This window comes from Pleurodeles waltl, chromosome 3_1, assembly GCF_031143425.1.
Source record: "Pleurodeles waltl isolate 20211129_DDA chromosome 3_1, aPleWal1.hap1.20221129, whole genome shotgun sequence".
Lineage (NCBI taxonomy): Eukaryota > Metazoa > Chordata > Amphibia > Caudata > Salamandridae > Pleurodeles > Pleurodeles waltl.
The window spans coordinates 1,010,246,564-1,010,264,401 of NC_090440.1; the positions used below are offsets into that span (position 1 = coordinate 1,010,246,564).

At 47.8% G+C, this 17,838-nt stretch overlaps 1 protein-coding gene across 13 annotated transcripts in view; it reads right to left on the reverse strand.

The window, feature by feature from the left end:
- Positions 1–17,838, reverse strand: part of SLC4A10 (solute carrier family 4 member 10) — a 1,044,586-nt gene that overhangs the window by 120,774 nt on the left and 905,974 nt on the right. For 2 of the 13 annotated variants that reach the window (XM_069224251.1, XM_069224252.1), the window contains exon 20: positions 4,626–5,698. The exons of the other annotated variants lie outside the window; for them this stretch is intronic. In XM_069224251.1, the coding sequence (XP_069080352.1) occupies positions 5,534–5,698 (165 nt within the window). In that variant the 3' untranslated portion in view covers positions 4,626–5,533. Of the gene's footprint in view, positions 1–4,625; positions 5,699–17,838 lie in introns of those variants that run through there. 13 annotated transcript variants of the gene reach the window in all.

The window sequence follows — 17,838 nt, forward strand, 5'->3', positions numbered from 1 at the left end:
GTGAACATGTGATGATTGTTAGCCAATCTACAAAATAAGTAGCTGACTGTGTGTAATGCTAGGGAAACCTAGGCCCATGGTTATACACATAAATCCCCATATTTTGCAACACATGTACACGCAATAACAGCATTAAAATCCAACATCTATTTGTATTTTGCTAAGTCGCCCCCTCTCTGCGTCACAAAATGTTGCAAATGCTGCGCTACCAAGGTATACATATGTGTCCTAATGTGTATTTGTTGCAGAATGTGTATGAATGTGTATGAAGACCTATGCTACCAGTCCGATGGCTCATTTTTGCAACACATACCAGATGCCTGTAGCTGCATGTAATGTAGTGTTGCATTTGTGTCAGAAAAGCAACACGTGAACTGCTCTATTTGTACTCCACTGGTCATAATGGCCAGTGAGTACGTCATGTAGAAACAACATACCTACATATGCAGACGCCATAGCTAGACAAAAAATTGGAAACACATGATGATGCTATACATGTGTGTTGCCTTCACGTCACATGAAGTTAGTCATGTTGTTCACACATATGTCACATGTGTGTCTGGTTGCTGTGTGTTGAACCTGTCCACATAGCCTGTTTGATTGTGAGTGGTCATGCAGTCCTCATGGAATCAGTTTTGGAATGTCTCTCTGGGATGCACATGCTGAGATGTATGGTTAACATTATTGTTGGGGCATACTAATGTAGGATTAACTTGGACGACACATGACTGTCCTGGCCACTGCATGAGTGTAGTAGGGTGTGACACTGGAGCAGGAGACTCATCCAATGATAATGTTGAATACAAAGTCATCCATGCAGGATGAGCATGTGTGAAAGTCTATCATTACCATGTCATATTCACACAGTGTCATTGTAACAGAAATTATTTGTCCGTTCACCCAGTCTGAGTATAATCTTTGTTTCATGCTTTACAGGTGGACCAGCCCCGTACACCGTGGGAGAGGTGGCCCATTTTGACGACCCCGATACCTACAGTGAGTGTCGCCTGAGTGCTATTTACATTGTTTGGTAATGAAGCATGATGGATTACTGTGTGTTCAAGAGAATTCATGATTTGATGTGCTGGCCGTTCATTGGCTTTGTTGTTTTAGTGTGATATCAAATTTGAATAATGTTTCTGTAAAGCAATACCTAGTCATCTCTCAGATTGAGGGGTTGTAGCCCATTCAATTAGGGCGGCAATTGGGAATGGTATGACTCATTTGGAATACACTGGTCAATGTTAGACTTGGTCAGGGACTTGCCATCAACTGAGTCTGCATATCAGACTGACAGTCTCCCAGATAGCTTAGGCACATGGCTTTGATGACAAGTGTTTCTTCCTAGTTGAGGATGGACTGTGTACACTGTAGGTCGGATCTTCCGGGGCCATGTACTTCCACAAGGTGAACTCGAAGTGTATGTGACTTGAGTGCAATGGCCTAGGTGTTCAGTTGAATCATGTGAATGGGTGTTCTACCTCCTCTGTGTGTGTTGTTAAACATGCCTCACTAATAGTATGTTATGTTGGGCTAAGTCATATCATTTTGACATGTGTGGACCTGGGATGTGACAAGGTTGGGCTGACTACAACGTGTTGCTAGCCCTTCATAGGTGTTGTGTGTGAAGGCACATTGTTGAACTTTCTGTACACTCCTGGGTGTGCATTGAACATGGGATTGTTGGTTGTTCTTCCCACACCACCCACAAAGACTGGGATGTTACTGTGAAACAGGGTACCTAGGACTGTAGCAACCAGTATGTTACACGTACTTAACACCTTTTGTGACTTGAGTTAGTACCTAGGGCCAGAGTGAGAAAAATGTCTACACGTTGCAAATGGCATCAATATATGTTTGTGATTTGCAAACGTCTGTTTCCTATTCCAAAATGTATTTGGTGGTCATGTACATATTAGGAAAATGCTTTTCAAAATGGAAATGATAAAGGGGTTTACCAGACCTACTTGCAAATCACAGTGGTAGGCAATCCCATTTGCAACCGAGTACGTGGTTGCAAAGTGAGTAGCTGTTATCATCCACTTGAAGTGGATGGTAACCAACTTGCTGACTGGAAGGGGTCCTCATTGTAAACCTTCACCTTTGTGAGTGGACCAAAATAATCCTGCACAAAACAGCCAGTGGTCTAAGGGACCAATAATTACCTTGAACATTTCCAAGTTGAATTGTTGTGTTTTTAAACTAATTGCAGCTCATTTTCCTTTCAGGTAAACGGCCTACACTTGGGGAAAAATTACTTGCTTCATTTAAAAGCAGTCACGTCTATGGATTTCTGCTGGTCCCAGCAGGCCTCCATCCCCGTGAGTGCCCATAGTCGCTACGGTGGGGCAACTTGGAACCCACATCATTGATGTTCATGAGGTGGGTTTTCGGGACCCCATAGCGACTCGCAGACGGTGTCAGAGACACCGTTCTGCTTTGCATAATTGCTAGTTGTTATTTCAAGAGTCCTACATCTGAACCCTAGTGTGGACATATGATTCTGGGCCAGGGGTTCAATCTTAGCACACAACTAATTCCAAATGCCATTCAGTGAGGAGTGTGATTGTTATCACATAGAATGACATATGTAGTGAAGTCAGTATGCGGAAGAGCTGGTGCCATAATGTCTCATGCCTTAGGTATGATTTGGTTGAGTAGTTTAGGGTGATGTCATCCATCATGTAGAGACATGTATATGCTAGGTGTGATATGCCCTTAGGTATGCAGGATTCACATGTACTTCCTCTGAGCCTTTCCGTGAACTATGTTGTAACAATTGCTGCCAAAAATACATTTCTAGTAATGGACAAATGACCCATGGTGGTATTCAACCCACTGTAAATTCAATGCTCAATATTTCCCTTTTCTCTTCACAGCTGCAAACCTGAGTGCCGCAGAGCGCAACCATTTCGAGCGCCGTGCAATGAGGTACAGGCACATCCTGCAGGTGCAGTGTGGGTATCGGAGGATGGCCCGCAGATATTATTCAGATCGGGCCTCCGGGGCGTGGTATGCCACACCACAGGCTCCCCCAACGGTGCCACCAACAACCACCGCCACTACATCCACCAGGTCTGCCCAAGGGGACACAGCAACGGACCAGGCATCTTCATCCAGACCTGGACCCAGTCGTGTGTTGGGAGCAGGGCTGTCCCGTGGCCACTCCACTCCAGCAACAACCTCCACCTCCACCGGCACCCAGACCAGCACTGACCCTCCTATTGACCCTGCAGCCTTCCAGGCATTGTCCAGAAAATTGGACAGGTTGATCCGCAAGGTTGACAACCTTGCGGAGGACATGAATGAGGTGAAGAAGAAGGTGCGCTCCATCCGGCGCACACTACAGAGGGCAAATCTGTAGTCATTTTGCCCTCCTGAACTTTTACCCCTCCCCTCTCACCTCTTTCCTTTTTCATACTGTTAGTTGGGTTTGGGCTGGTTAGTTATAGGATAAGTATAGGAAATTAGCTTAGTTAGTGTTAGGTAAGAGGGTGGGGGGTCCTTATTCTTTCTATCTAATATTTTTGTGTGGGTGGGTGGGGGGCAATGTTGGGATTCCTGTTTAATTAAAAAAAAAAAAAAATATATATATATATATATATATATATATATATATATATATATATCTTTGTTTAGGATAGTATAGTATGTGTGTAGGTTAGTAAGTGTTGTCCTGCATGTGTCTTGTCTCTTAATGGTGGGTGGGGGGTTGATGTTTAGATCGTTTCGTTACATGTGTAGAGTGAGTTTAGCTTAGGTTAGTTAGGGACAGTTGTGGGTTAGTAGTAGTCAGGTTAGATTAGTGTAGGTTTACCTTTCCCTTAGTTGCCTCTTTTATTACTACTTAGAAATAAAAATTTTGTTAACCCTTTACCTGATGCGTTAGTTGCTACCTTTTCATAGCCTTGACATCAGTGTAGCAGAAAGTTTTAGCATGACATTTGTGTTCCATGCTCGCTATCCCCAGGCTAATGAGGTTTAACATGCCAGCTACCCGTGTGCTAACTTGGTAAGTATCCACCATGTGGGAGAGCCAACATTGGTAGTGTGCATTGATCATCAAGGTTTGGGGTTGGTATGTATCCTACTTCACAAAGAGTGTTTCCCGACTTGTTATTGTAGGTAAATAGATAGGTCTGACAGCATTGTGAAGTTCAGGGAGAGCTTTGTAGATGAGGATTTGTTCACACTCTTGTCTTGTTGCTGTCATTGCTGGCCTACATCATGTGTGTACTGATTCAGCATGACTTTCCTTCATGGAAGTATACGCCGTAAGGGTGATTGATGCAGTGTAATTTGTTTATCATTCCTTTCATTTTACAGCATAATTTCCAATTTTAGTATCGCATGGTGCCTACATTTCTCAGCCACCATTAGTTGTCTAGAATAGCTGTAGATGGTGCATCATTCTGTCCAACACAGCATGATTGTGTGTGCTTAGTCCCTTCATCAGTTATTTTCCTCAGTATAGTAAAGCTATGATGCAATCCTGGCCACTGCACAGATGTTTCAGTATACATGAAATCAGGACAGTAGTTTAGAAAATCGACATGGTTGCCACACAGCCACTTTGGAGTTATCTACTGCACAGTTGAAGTGTGAAATGACACAGAGACACAATAGGTGTCCAAGTGATATTTATTTGTAGGTGGTGTAATGCAAAATGTCCATTCACAATGTTAGCTGAGTCCGTTCTGGTGCATTCTTACATGGTGATCCTACAGACGGGGTGTGGATGATGCTCCTGACATGCTGGGGTGAGGTCACAGACGGTGCAGAGGAACATGAATTGCCAAATGGTAGGAGAGAAACATTCACTGCCAATGGGGACAAGTCATACAGTGGATTGCCGAACAATCATTAAGGGTAGTTGTAGTGAGACTGGCATGTGTCAAAACGCAGGACCTTGGTCAGAGTAGGCCATGGTGCAGGGACTAGGGCTTCCGGGTACTCTTGCGTGTGAATGTTATCTGTTCCATGTCTTCTTCTTCTGATGTGTGTGTTGCCTGGTGTATCCTTGTTGTTGTTGGTTGTGAAGGGGCAACACACACCTCAGTGTTAGAAGACATGGAGGCAGACATCCCGGGGGCTGATCCCTGTCGAGTAATGAAGGGCAGTACTGCAGCAAGGAGGGCCTGCTGGTTTTTCAGAATGGCAGCCACATCCCGATGGTAGGCAGCCAGGTCGTCCCTGAGGGGTTCTATGTTGCATTCATGCACACGTTGACTGGCTTGCAGTTGGAGTTGTTGTGTCAACTGGATGACAGCTGTGCAGATTTCCTTCTGTGTTTTTAAAAGTTCCTCCAAGAGCGATGTTCTGGCTTGCATTGCAGCTGCCTGATCAGCAGTTGACAACATGCACGAACGCACCCCCTCAAGGCTGGCTGCCATAGTTTGCATCCCCACCCGCACCTCCTTGGCCAGCTCCCGCTGGACCCCAACGACAGTTCTTTCGAAGCTGGTGCCAGTGTCGTCAGAGTCCTCAGCTGTGTTGGAGCTGGCAGGTCTTACAATTGGGGTGGCGGGTGGTTCTACTGTGGTGGCTGCTTCTTCTGTGCTCCTCCTTGTGACTGAAGGTGGGGTTTGGAGGCTTGCAAGGACCATGTCAAGGGTCTCTTGTGGGAGGTTGATGGTCTCGTCATCCATGTCATCAGGGAACTCATGGACAGGCATATTGGCAGGAGATCCGTGTTCCTCTGCAATGAAACAGGGTACAATTAGTGTGTCTGTGTTGTGACAATTTTGCTTTAAGATACAAGCCTTTGGATGCCTTAACTTTGTACTCTGTGTTTGTCTTGGTATCTGCTGTCCGTCATAGGGCATTGTTGTAGGCCTATGGCCCACCTGTGTGTCACATGTATGCTATGGATCTTTCAGACATGTCTGCCAGGTCGCCTCTAGGTGTTGCTTTGTAATTATTTAGAAATAGGCGTTTTTTGGTCCTACTCCTCCCTCGGTGTTTCACTATTGTTATGGAGGGACATTTTGTTGGGTGGGCTCTCATTATCCTACATGTGATTCTTGGCTTTCTAGGCAGAAGGATAGCTAATGGTGTAGGGGACTAAGTTTGACCCACTTGTATATAACTCTGTCACCCAGATATTCAATTTAGCTCAGACTAACTAGCAGTGCCTCTGGTCTCCCACATCAAAGGAATGTTTAGACATCCGAGCGCATGACATCTTTGGAACTTCTCAGGGAAGTGGTGGTCACTCAGGTCCTACACATTTCTATCTTTTCCGGTATGTTCCCATACACAAATGACAAAGACAGTATTTGTTTGATATGAAGTTTCATTGTACAACTGACTTGTAGGAATTTAGGTGTGAGCCCCAATAACCCAAACAATACACACTGTTAGAATTGAAATAGTCCGCAGGAGACTAATACATTAGTACACAACTATCATGGTTCCTAACAGTTTCTACTCTCCGTCTGCTTGTTCTATGTATAGCACAGCATGTTAAGTTTGGAGCTTGCCTGTCTGAATCACAGGGGAGACATCATCCCTCATATCAGAGGAATGGGCTGGGATCTGGTTGTGCATCAGCAGCAAGGCAGGCAGCATCTAGTTGTGAATTTATGTTTGGAAACTCCCCCATGCATGTCTTGGGACGAGGAAGTGAATTTAAAAGACATATGTCATGGGGATGACAAGGTTTCCCTACGCAGGAATGCCAGACCTTCAACCCTACCACATCTATCAGCAACGTACCAGACGGTATCCTTGACTGGGGCACAGAGTGAATATGTTCTGGCAAACTCCAGTGCAGAAGTAGGCAAAACAGGGTGATTTGACTAATTAACAACACCCTAGGACTGACTATTTGCTACATTAACTGATAGGAAGGGCAATGAGAATCATTTAGTGCAAAGTGCTCTGAGGCTCTTAGATGTGAGCAAATGAGTATTAGTACATTCAGGGTAAGATGCACAAAGGCCTCCAGCCTGAGGCTAATGCGCAAAGTATACGTTTCACTTGCCACACTACACTTTGACTGACTGTGGGTGTTGTGACTGCCCTGCCAGCACACTTGCCTCTCAGGCCCTGCCCCATACACTTTTTATTCACATTGCATGAACTGTACATGTTACGTGGCATTACCTATGCATGTCAATGTTAGGATGTGGTATGGATGTAAACATTGTTGATGTTTGTATATGATGGGGTATAATGTGTGTCTTACTGGATTGGCCTGTTTATCGTATGAATGTCCTATTTTTTTGTAAGACTGTGCAGATGTGTTTCAGTGACCAGTTGCCTGTGTCCCCTCCTCAATGTTGTTGTCTGAGCAGTATGACATTAGTGATGTAGCCTTGTTAGCCAGGCACGTGAGGGACCCTGACGTATGCAGCATGTGTGTGTCGTTAGTGCTGTGTGGCTCCTATTGCTGTTTACTTAGGGTTATGTATGTGTCAGTTATGGACATTCGGCATTTCAGTGTACTGGTACCTTTGTCTTATTTCTTGGAGTAATTGCAGATGTCATCCTCACCCCCTATTTTAGGTATGTATGTTCCAGGGTGGGGTTCCTGCCATTTGGTGCTATAGCTGCACAGAGATGAGAGGTGTTATTGTCAACTGTGGTGGCAGTTAAGTTGCAGTTGTTGTATTTGCTACAGCATTACAGGTAGGGACCTAGTTGATGGGGAATAGATTTTGCAAGACAAGTGCCTGGATGTGGATTTGAGGTAGTGTCCTTCCCACCTGTCACTGCTTTCCCTTGGCTCTCTTGTTGTAATTACAGGATGTCCCCGTGGGACTGTTGTGGTTGCTGTATTTTGTCGTGCCCCAGCTTCGGTCAGTACTGGGCATGCCCCCCTGCCGTGCCCCTTTCCCCATGCCACTTCATATATGTGCTGACTTACATGCATTGTGTAGTAGGTATCCCCCCCCTGCTTACAATCCTCATTATTGCATTTGAATTCCCCATGCGACTTACCCTGCATGTGCGTTGTGTCGTGGTAGTCTGCGCTGTCCAGTCCTTGAATCCCTGTGACGATCTCCTCCGGGATGACGGCTGCAACCATCTCCTCCATGTGGTCCAGGGCCTCCTGTTGTGCTGGACTCCCCCCTCCAGTCTGCATTGCTGCCTTCCTGTTCCTGGCCATTTTCTCTTTGGTCCTACGTTTGCAGTCATGCCAGCGTTTCTTACGCTCGGTGACTGTCCGGCGTTCTTCAGCCACACTGTTAATCTTGTCCACAATTTGTTTCCAGATGGCCTCTCTCCTACTGAGTGGCAATTTTGAGGAGATGAAAAGTTGGTGCTGGTGTTCCGTCACCTCTTTCACCAGGATTTCCTGCTCCTCTGCACTGAAGCAACATTTTCTTTTTTTTTTTTAAATGTCCTGGGTCCTGTATGCTTCCTCCTGGCTGGTTCCTGGTCTGCTCTCATCCTCCTGGGGTCTGTTGGGGCATCTAGGATCCATTTTGGGTCTCCTCTCCTGAAAGGGCAGTTTTCGCGCAAAAATGTAACGCAATAGCGTGAAAAAAAAACGGCGTTTTCACGATTGCGCTGTCGTAAATCGACCCACAGTGATGTGCGTCGCATTTACGTTGGTTTCCTTTACGACAGACCGACGCTGTGTGCGTCACGAAATAATGACTCCCACCTGTTGGTTGCGCCGCCGTACGTCAAAGTATAAATTTGACGCCCGCATGGCGCTTCCAAATGGCGTTAGATGGCGCAATTTTTTTTTACCGCAAAACTGCGTTGGCGCAGTTTTGCGTCAAAAAGTATAAATATGGCCCTCCGTGTGCAACTACCAATGAGCTACGCTATATCTTCCCGTAGTCAACACAAAGCCATACTAACATAATATTGTCAAGGTGTGAGTGTGTACTTACCCCCATTGTGGCTGCTGTGCTGTCCTCAAGCTCCCATCCACCTCATGTTAGGCCACCACCAAGATGTGGGCCATAAGGGGTGTCAGGGTCCAACGCTTCCCTCCCTTGTTGGGAGGACATCCACAACTGGCCTCTGCGGTCTTACGTACCCAGCATCTCAGGTCCTCGCACTTTTTTCTGCAGTAGGTGCTCCGCCGACTATGGACCCCCAAGGTCCGCACTTGCTTGGCGATGGCACGCCAAATCCCCTTCTTCTAATGGATGCTGACCTGCATGGGTGACACAGACAGGAGGACAAGGTCATGTAGAGTGGCATTACAGGGTCAGTAGTGGCCATCACACATTAAACAGTTTTTCATGGCCTCACTCACATGTCATCATGCCACTAACGCTCAGACTCCTCATCCATCTCCATGCATCCACTCCATCTGCCTCGTCCCAATGCCATTCAACCTCACACACATCACTATCAAACAGGACAGTGACATAAGACTCACCTGCTGCTTTGGTGCCCCCAAACAACTGTCCATACAGGGGTAGGGCCCCGTACACAAGCTTGTCCAGCTCCTCCTGGGTGAAGGCTGGGGCCCTATCTCCTGCAGGACATGGAATCTTGGCTTCCAAAGTCAGAACACAGCAGCAATCGCAGTGGAGGTCTTGCTTGCATGAGTGTCAGAAGTCAAGTGAGTTATGCCAGAGTAAATGGCGGTCACGTCCGCCGAGTACATAACCGGCGCCGCTTGCTGTGATCACTATTGGCCCCAGTTCCCCATAGGCAACAATGTTATCCAATAAAGAGTTGCACATCGGTTGAGACCACCTACCATCATGACGTCTAATGCCAACGGAATGAGGTTGCTTCTATCTGTCATGTGCATGCCGGACAGGCGGCTGCCATTTTACATGCAATAAGTGATCAGTAGATGAATTTTAGATGTGTCATGGATGAAATATAGTGACTAATGCATAGATTGACAATGTCCACACATTGTATACCTAAACATTTGCTTTTTCCCCTCTTCTATTCTCCGACACAGTGCAATGATGATGATGAGACATGCCCCTGTATACTAGCCCCTAGTCGACCTTGCTACCCTTGAAGAGAGACACATCATACAGACTTATCGTCCGAACCGTCAGACCATCATGGAGCTATGTACCCAGTTGGAGCCTGATCTGTTGCCTGCCGTAGGTCATTCCTATGCCATCCCTCCCTTAGTACAGGTGTTGTCAGTTCTTCACTCCCTTGCCAAAGGGTCGATTCAGATGACAGTGGGCTTGGGAGCAGGGATGTTCAACAATGTGTTGAAGAATGTACTGTGTGATTTGCTCAAACTTCTGCCCTGGTACATCAGGTTCCCCCAACGTGCAGATCTGGACACTGTTAAAGCTGCCTTCGACAATTTAACACATGTTCCTCAAATGATAGGTGCCATAGATTGGCACACACAATGCCTTGGTACCACCCAGGATAAATGAACAAGTGTATAAGAACTGGAAAAAACTTTTACTTAATCAATGTCCAGATCATGTGTCTCACTGACCAATATATCTCCCAAGTCGTGGCCAAGTCCCCTGGTTCTGTGCAAGACTCATACATTCTGTGGAACAGCAACGTCCCACCCATGATGGCACAACTACAGAGGGACCAGGCCTGGCTCATTGGTATGCATTCAATAGCATGTGTGCCCCTGTATTCTCAACTCACTTCACATTCTGGCCTGTGTCCCCACTGGTATTGAGATGTGTCCTACCTCTGTGCACACAGGTGACTCTGGCTACCATATCCTTCTGTGGCTGCTGACACCTGTGAGATATCCGACTACAGATGGTGAAAACTGTTTCAATGTGGCCCACGGCAGGATGAGGCATGTCATTGAGAGGACCTCTAGGCTACTGAAGGCCAGATTCCGCTTTTTACATGTCTCCAAAGGTGCTCTACTGTACAAACAACTTAAAGTTTGCAAGATCATTGTTGTCTGCTGCATTCTACACAATCTGGCCCTAAGGTGTCACATACCACTGCTGGTTGAAGAGGAGGTGGCAGCTGAACCAGTGGCTGATGAAGGGAACATAGTGAGGGATGAGGAGGAAGATGTTGAGGATGCAGGTGACGTTAGAGCAGAGTTAAACAACAATACTTCCCATGGGAAACAGGTATGTGTCAACTGTTTCCTATGTGACCTGTACTCCTGTCTGCCTTGTGACATACCTCCTCCTGGTGTCTTTCATCAGTGGAGGTATTACGTGCAGCTCTCCCTCTGGGTGGTTTAGAAGGGGGACATTTTGCCCATCAGGGAAGGTGTTATTGTTCAAATGTCAGTGCTATATGCACTCTGATGTTGTGTTGCATCACTCATGCAATTTATTGCGCCATTTGCTATAGTCCCTGTACTGCTTTGTCAACGGCAATTTTAGTGCCAAACATAGTGGTGCCATCACTATTGCTATTTATCCTCACAGTCCACAAAGGGAGAATGTGTAACCCAATTGTTACTGACTGTGGCACATGTCTTGAGTTGAGTTTTGTCAGCTGTGAGGGAAGGACCATTGGGTATGGATGTCTTGGAAATGTAGATATGACATGAGCATATGGTTTGAGATTCCAGCTGCTCCACTATAAACCTTGCTGCATTTTGCTCCCCCTTCTGTCTATCTCACAGGCTTTTGCAGGATAATGGTTTACTGTAACAATATTTTATACAACAATAAATCTTAACTATTACAATAATGACACATAGGCAGTAGCTGTGCTCAAAAGTGTTTAAATTAATTCACAAGTGCAATGGGTGATGAGTGGGGTCATGGTGGGTGAAATCATCAGAGTAGTTGTCCCGCAAAATGGTGGTGAGTTCCTTCAGTACCCCTGCAATGGAGGCCATGGTGGCAATGCCACTGCTGAATGGCCTCCTGGTGGTATTCCCTCTACAGCTTCTGGTTCTCTTGGACGGTTGTGAGGATCTTGCCCATAGTGTCCTGGGTCTAGTGGTATGCTCTCAGGACTTGGGAAATGGCCTCCTGGCCACTTGTTTGGTGTGGGTGCCCCATTCAGTGGACCACAGGTGCCCCCCAAACCCCTGTCACTCTGTGACTGTGCCCCTGACACAGTGTGCTCATTCCCAGTTGCCCCAGGACCTTCAATGTCTTAGGAGCGTGGCCTTGACTCTGGTCCCTGTACTGTGGGGAGCACTGCTGATTGACCTGCCCTTGAGACACAGGTTTGGGGATGAAGGGTTGGCTGTTCTGTAGTAGCCACATGCATGGGGGACTCCAATGTGTCCAGGGTGGGAATAGTAAAGGTGGACTGACCAGTTGTCCCAGATGACCCAGGAACGTCATCAATATCCAGATGTCCACAGGGGCCTTCATCTTGGGAGGTCTGTCTGTCTCTGGCATCGGCTGCCAGGTGGCAGTGGCAGCAGGACCTGTAGATGGAAAGGGGGATGTTACATTGTGGAGCTGTATTTGTTCGTATCATCGTCTGATGCATAGAGTACCTTCACTTGCTTCCCAGTGATGGCAATGACAGTTGCTGCACTGCAGACATTGCTTGCGGGTGACATATTGCGGCATTGTTTCCATTTACCATTGAGGGTTGAGGATTTTGGATAGCATTGATTTCATTGCCATGTGTTGGAATTCAGTCGAAGCATCCAGTTGGTGTGGCATGTACTATGGCTTTCTGTGCAGATGTTCCACTGTGAGGTGGTACTGTGAACTTTTGATGTGTAGGTTGTGATGCATTGAGGGAGTTGTGGTGCTTGGAATTATGATTGGTATCCGTGCATTAGGGAGGGACTGTGGGGGGACAGTGGCAGTGGGGTGGTGTGGCATGCAGATGAGGGGCGTGGGGTGTTTGGGGGCTGCAGAAATGTGATATGAGGTGGATTGGAGAGTGATGGGTGGTGGGAATGCATGCCGGGCTGGAGTGGTTGGTGCCTGGGAAGTGTTGTTAACTTACCAGAGTCAAACCCTCCGATGATTCCAGTCAGGCCCTCAGGACGCATGAAGTCCAAGACCTTCCTCTCCCATGATGTGAACTCTGGCGGAGGAGGTGGGGGCCCACTGTCAGTCTTGTTGATGGCAATCTGGTGTCTGGATGCCATGGAACACACCTTCCCCCATAGGTCATTCCACCTCTTCCTGTTGGCTTCCCTTGTGCGTGAAGGGGTGCCCACTGAGTTGACCCTGTCAACGATGCTCCGCTATAACTCCATTTTCCTGGCTATTGAGGTTTGCTGGACCTGAGCTCCAAACAATTGTGGCTCTACCCTAACGATTCCATCTACAATGACCCTCAACTCATCATCTGTGAAACGTGGATGCTTCTGATGGGACATGGTGGTTGTGTTGTGGGTAGGGGGGTGTTGTAGGTAGGGTGCAGTGTAGGGTGCTTGGTGGGGTGGAGGTGTTTGGTTGTGTATGCTGGTGATATCTGGTGTATGTGTGCAGTGGTGATGTGTATATTGTGTTGCTGGTGCAGTTGTGTGGTGTGTGATGGTTGGGAAGTATGTTGGTTCCTATGGAATTGACGTGCAATGTTCCTTGTTGGGGTGTTCCTCGATGTCACTGGTAGAAGTTGTGGTTGGAAATGATTGTGGGGGGTGTGAGGGTGTGTTATATAGTGCAGTGAGGAGGTATGTGTGGTGTGTGTCAGGTGTGAGGTAGTCAGACTGTCCAATATGGTATCGAGTTCTTGTGGAGGCCATTTTTAGACCACAGCCATTCACACCACCAATGGTTTTCCGCCTTGCAATGACCGCCGTGCTGATTTGTGGGTTGTAATAAGCAGGGCGGGGTGTTCTCAGCAGTGTTGGCGGTGGGACCGTCTCTCTCCCGCCCTTGGTCGGCCTGGCAGTTTAGGATTTGTGGCTGTTTTTGGGCAGTCTTCAGTTTGTGACTCTTAATATGGCGGTCACTGGATCGCCATCACTGGCGGTCGTTCGGTGGCCACCGGCGTGAAAGTCTTGCCAAAAGACCACCAAATTCATAATGAGAGCCTGAGTTTGAACGTACAGTTTGTGAGTGCCTTAAATGCAAAATAGTAACTAAATGTTATTTACTAGACACACACTAATGGTGTCTCATTTTCTTATGAGTCATCTATTGGATGAAGTTGCTATAGACATAGATGTTGAAAGGTGAACATTGGAAATCCTTTCTTATACTTTTGCTAGATGTATATTCTAGATGAGTTGAGGTGACATGTACAAGTGATATTTCTTCATCAAGTATTTTGACATTTTTAAGGGATGTTTTCAAGAGAGAATGTTTCCCTAAGTCTATACTTTCTGACAATGGACCTCAATTTTGTTCAAAGGAATTTGAGCAGATCATTAAAGAATGTGATGTTTTACACACAAAGCTCTACTTATCACCCATAAATGAATGGTACCATAGAAGGTTGAATCCAACTTTAAAAGAAAGTGTTCAACTTTCTAAAACCAATGGAATAGATTGGAGCGTAGCATCACAAGAAAGAATCACAGCTTACAGAATGACCACTCATTCATCTCCTGGGGAAATGCCTTATGAACTTTTCAAGTGTAGATCTCCAAATACTTGACTCTGTCTAAGTTTGATGATTTGGAATAAAGGTGTGAGATATAATGGACTGGGTGAGTGGATGGAAAAGGATATTGCTCTTCAAAAGAGTAAGTACTATTTTGATGAAAGAAAGAGAGTTAAAAGTATTGTGGTAAATCTGAGTGATTCAGACACTATCAGTGCACCTGTTGGTTTTTCGCAATGGTCAAAGTTCACAAAAAGACTTGGGCCCTCATTCCAACCTTGGCGGTCGGTGTTAAAGAGGCGGTAATACCGCCAACAGGCCGTTGGAAAAAAAATGGAATCACGACCATGGCGGAAACCGCCAACATAGACAGTCACTTTAACACTCCGACCGCCACAGCGGTACAAACAAACAGCGCAGTGGTCACTGCCAACAGACAGACGGAAGACAAAGTACTGCCCACCCTATCACAACCCAGCAATCCACCTGGAAAGCCTGGCCCTAGGGGACGGACGGGGGAGGTGTAGGGAAGAGGTCAATATTAGTCAGGAATTTATTTTTAGGCACACTGGGACGGGTAGATGTAGGGGGTTTGGGAGTGGAGGAAGAGGTAGTGGTTGTAGCAGGTGTACGTTTCCTGAATTTGGGTGAAGGTGCATGGGCTGGAGGCTGTTGTGAGGTGGATGGCTGTTGGGTGGGTGTGTGCCTGCATTTGTGTACTTTGGGAGGAGGGCTCACTGACACACTGGGAGAGGACACTGGTAGTGGGGTTGGTGAGTGCAAGTGAGCGGTGTGTGGTAATGGGCGTGCTGGTGATGGAGGTAGTGGCTGAAGATGTAGTGCATGCAGGTGTGAGTGGAGACGAGACAGGGAGGGAGGAAGACGACGTGGAGGAGGGGGACACAGTGGAGGCAGTGGATGTTGGTATGTCTCCATGGGTATGATGCTTGTGGGAGTGCCTGTGGGATGTGTGGTGCTTATGTTTTCTTGAGCCACCCTTGTGTGTTGAGATGTGTGCATGCTGGTCTGATGTTGTGCTTGGGATAGGCTGAGGTACAGGGGATTGGGTCTGGGTGGAGGAGGTTGGAGGGGGGAGTCTGGACACAGGGACAATGGCTGCCATCAGTGCTGGGGCCAGAGCCTGAAATGCTCTCTGTTGGTCTGCCACGCCAGAATGAATGCCCTCCAGGTATGCATTTGTTTGTTGCAAATGCCTCTCAACACCCTGGATGGCATTCAGAATGGTTGATTGCCCAACAGTGAGGGATCTCAGGAAGTCAATAGCCTCCTCACTGAGGGCAGCAGGGCTGACTGGGGCATGGCCTGAGTTGCCTGGGGCGAAGGAGATTCCCACCCTCCTGGGTGAGCGGCCATGGGACACACGCTGAGGGGCTGCTGGGAGGGCGGTGCTGATAGGGGGGATGGCGGCTGTACCTGTTTATGCAGGGGGCACAGAGGGGCGCGCCACCGCAAGGGAGCTCCCATCAGAGGAGGAGTCACTGTCGCTGGTCTCTGCTCCTGTCCCCCGCCGTGGAGCTCCCCTCACCCTCCCTCCCACTGGTGGCTTCAGATTCCGTTGCCCCACGCTCCTGAACCAAGTGGGATGCAGCTCCCTCCTGCTCCGGTGCCACTGCTCCTCCGCCTGAAGATGCTATTTCACACAAGAACAGGGAGTGCACAAAAAGAGGGGGGGAGAGACAGAAAAAAGACATGTTCAGTACATACAATACCACTACCGTTGGCAGACACTACAGACACAGCAGCCCTCTGCACTACACCATGCACTTATAGTTCCAAGATTATTCACAGGGCTATGGGGTACAAGGCCTATGCCTGATTGCTGCACACATGGAAGTCACAGGAGCCTGACTAGGTGTAGATGGCTCTTACCACTGGTGGGGTTGGGGTGCCACATAGCCTGCCTCACAAAGCGACTTTGCCTACAAAGCCAACCCTGGCCTAGGGGAACCCACTGCCCACCTCCTCCACCCAGACACCTCGTAATGCGCGCAGAGTTAGATGGATGTGACGGTACTCACCACCTTGTGGCTGCTGTGATGCACTCAAGCGCCCATCCAACTCCGGATACGCCACCGCCAGGATCCGGAACATCAGGGGGGTCATGGTGCGACGGCCACCCCTCCCACGTTGGGAGGCCATCCCCAGTTGGGCCTCCGCCGTCTTCTTGCTCGAGCAGCAAATGTCCTCCCATAATTTCTGGCAGTGGGTGCTCCGTATGTGATGGACCACCAGGGTCTGGACATCCTTGGCGATGGCATGCTAAATATCCTTCTTCTGGTGGGTGCTGACCTAGAGGAATAGTACAGGGGAAAAGGAAAAACTTTAACCGTCCGGACCGTCACAGTCATTGGCCCACGTTCCCACCCTTGCCCTGACGCACATACACTCACTGTTCGCTCATGCAAGGCTCAGTCCTCCCTCCCCCATGTATCTTCCATCCACACCACTCCAAACAGGCATTGCCCAGTCAGCATGCTCACAGTGTACTCACCTGTTTGTCTGGAGGACCGTAGCATGTACTGGGAGAGGACCCCATCCACTAACTTCTCCAACTCCTCTGACACATGAGCCATGGTCGCTTCCAGACAGAGTTTACAGCAGCACTTGCATTGTAGGTCCTCTCCTGTCGAATGTCAGATATCAAGTGAGTGAACAGACAGAAAATGTCAGTCACGTCCTCGGCGGTGCGTACCATCACCGCCAGAGTACATTGTCACTGGCTCCTCAGACCTATAGGGTCCAATGTTAACCAATGCAGGATTGTGCTGCGGTCTTCAACCACCCACCGCAACTGTGTAGAACGCCAGAGCAGTTACATCATATCCCCTTGTCCCACCTTACAGGTCAGGCAGCTGCCATGTTAGGGGGCCACATGGCATTAATAATAACTGTGTCACACCTATCTAGGCCTTGCATACACACCGTAACAGGCACATTGTGGATTGACAAATGTGTGCTAAAGACTTTTTGTAATACCTCAGTGTTGACTGACTCTCTGCTTGCTGTTCTCGTCCATAGGGCACGTCCGCTAGGGCAGGTGATGAGATGGCGGCCTCCTCCAGTGTACAGACCGGTGGTGGACCTGTCAACAATGGAAGAGGAACACGTAATAGTCAACTACAGACTTGATTGTGCAACAATCCTGGGACTGTGTGCCCAGGTGGAGCCATACCTGATGTCAGCAATCTGCCATCCAACAGGGATCCCCCCTCTATTGCAGGTCCTGTCAGTACTCCATTTCCTAGCAAGTGGGTGTTTTCAAACTACAGTGGCCATTGCATCAGGGATGTCCCAGCCTATGTTCTCAAATGTGTTGTCCAGAGTGTTGTCTGCCCTGCTGAAACACATACGCAGCTACATCGTGTGCCCTCAGGTGGAAGATTTGCCTACAGTGAAAGGTGACTTCTATGCCCTGGGACATATCCCCAACATCATTGGTGCCATTGATGGGACACA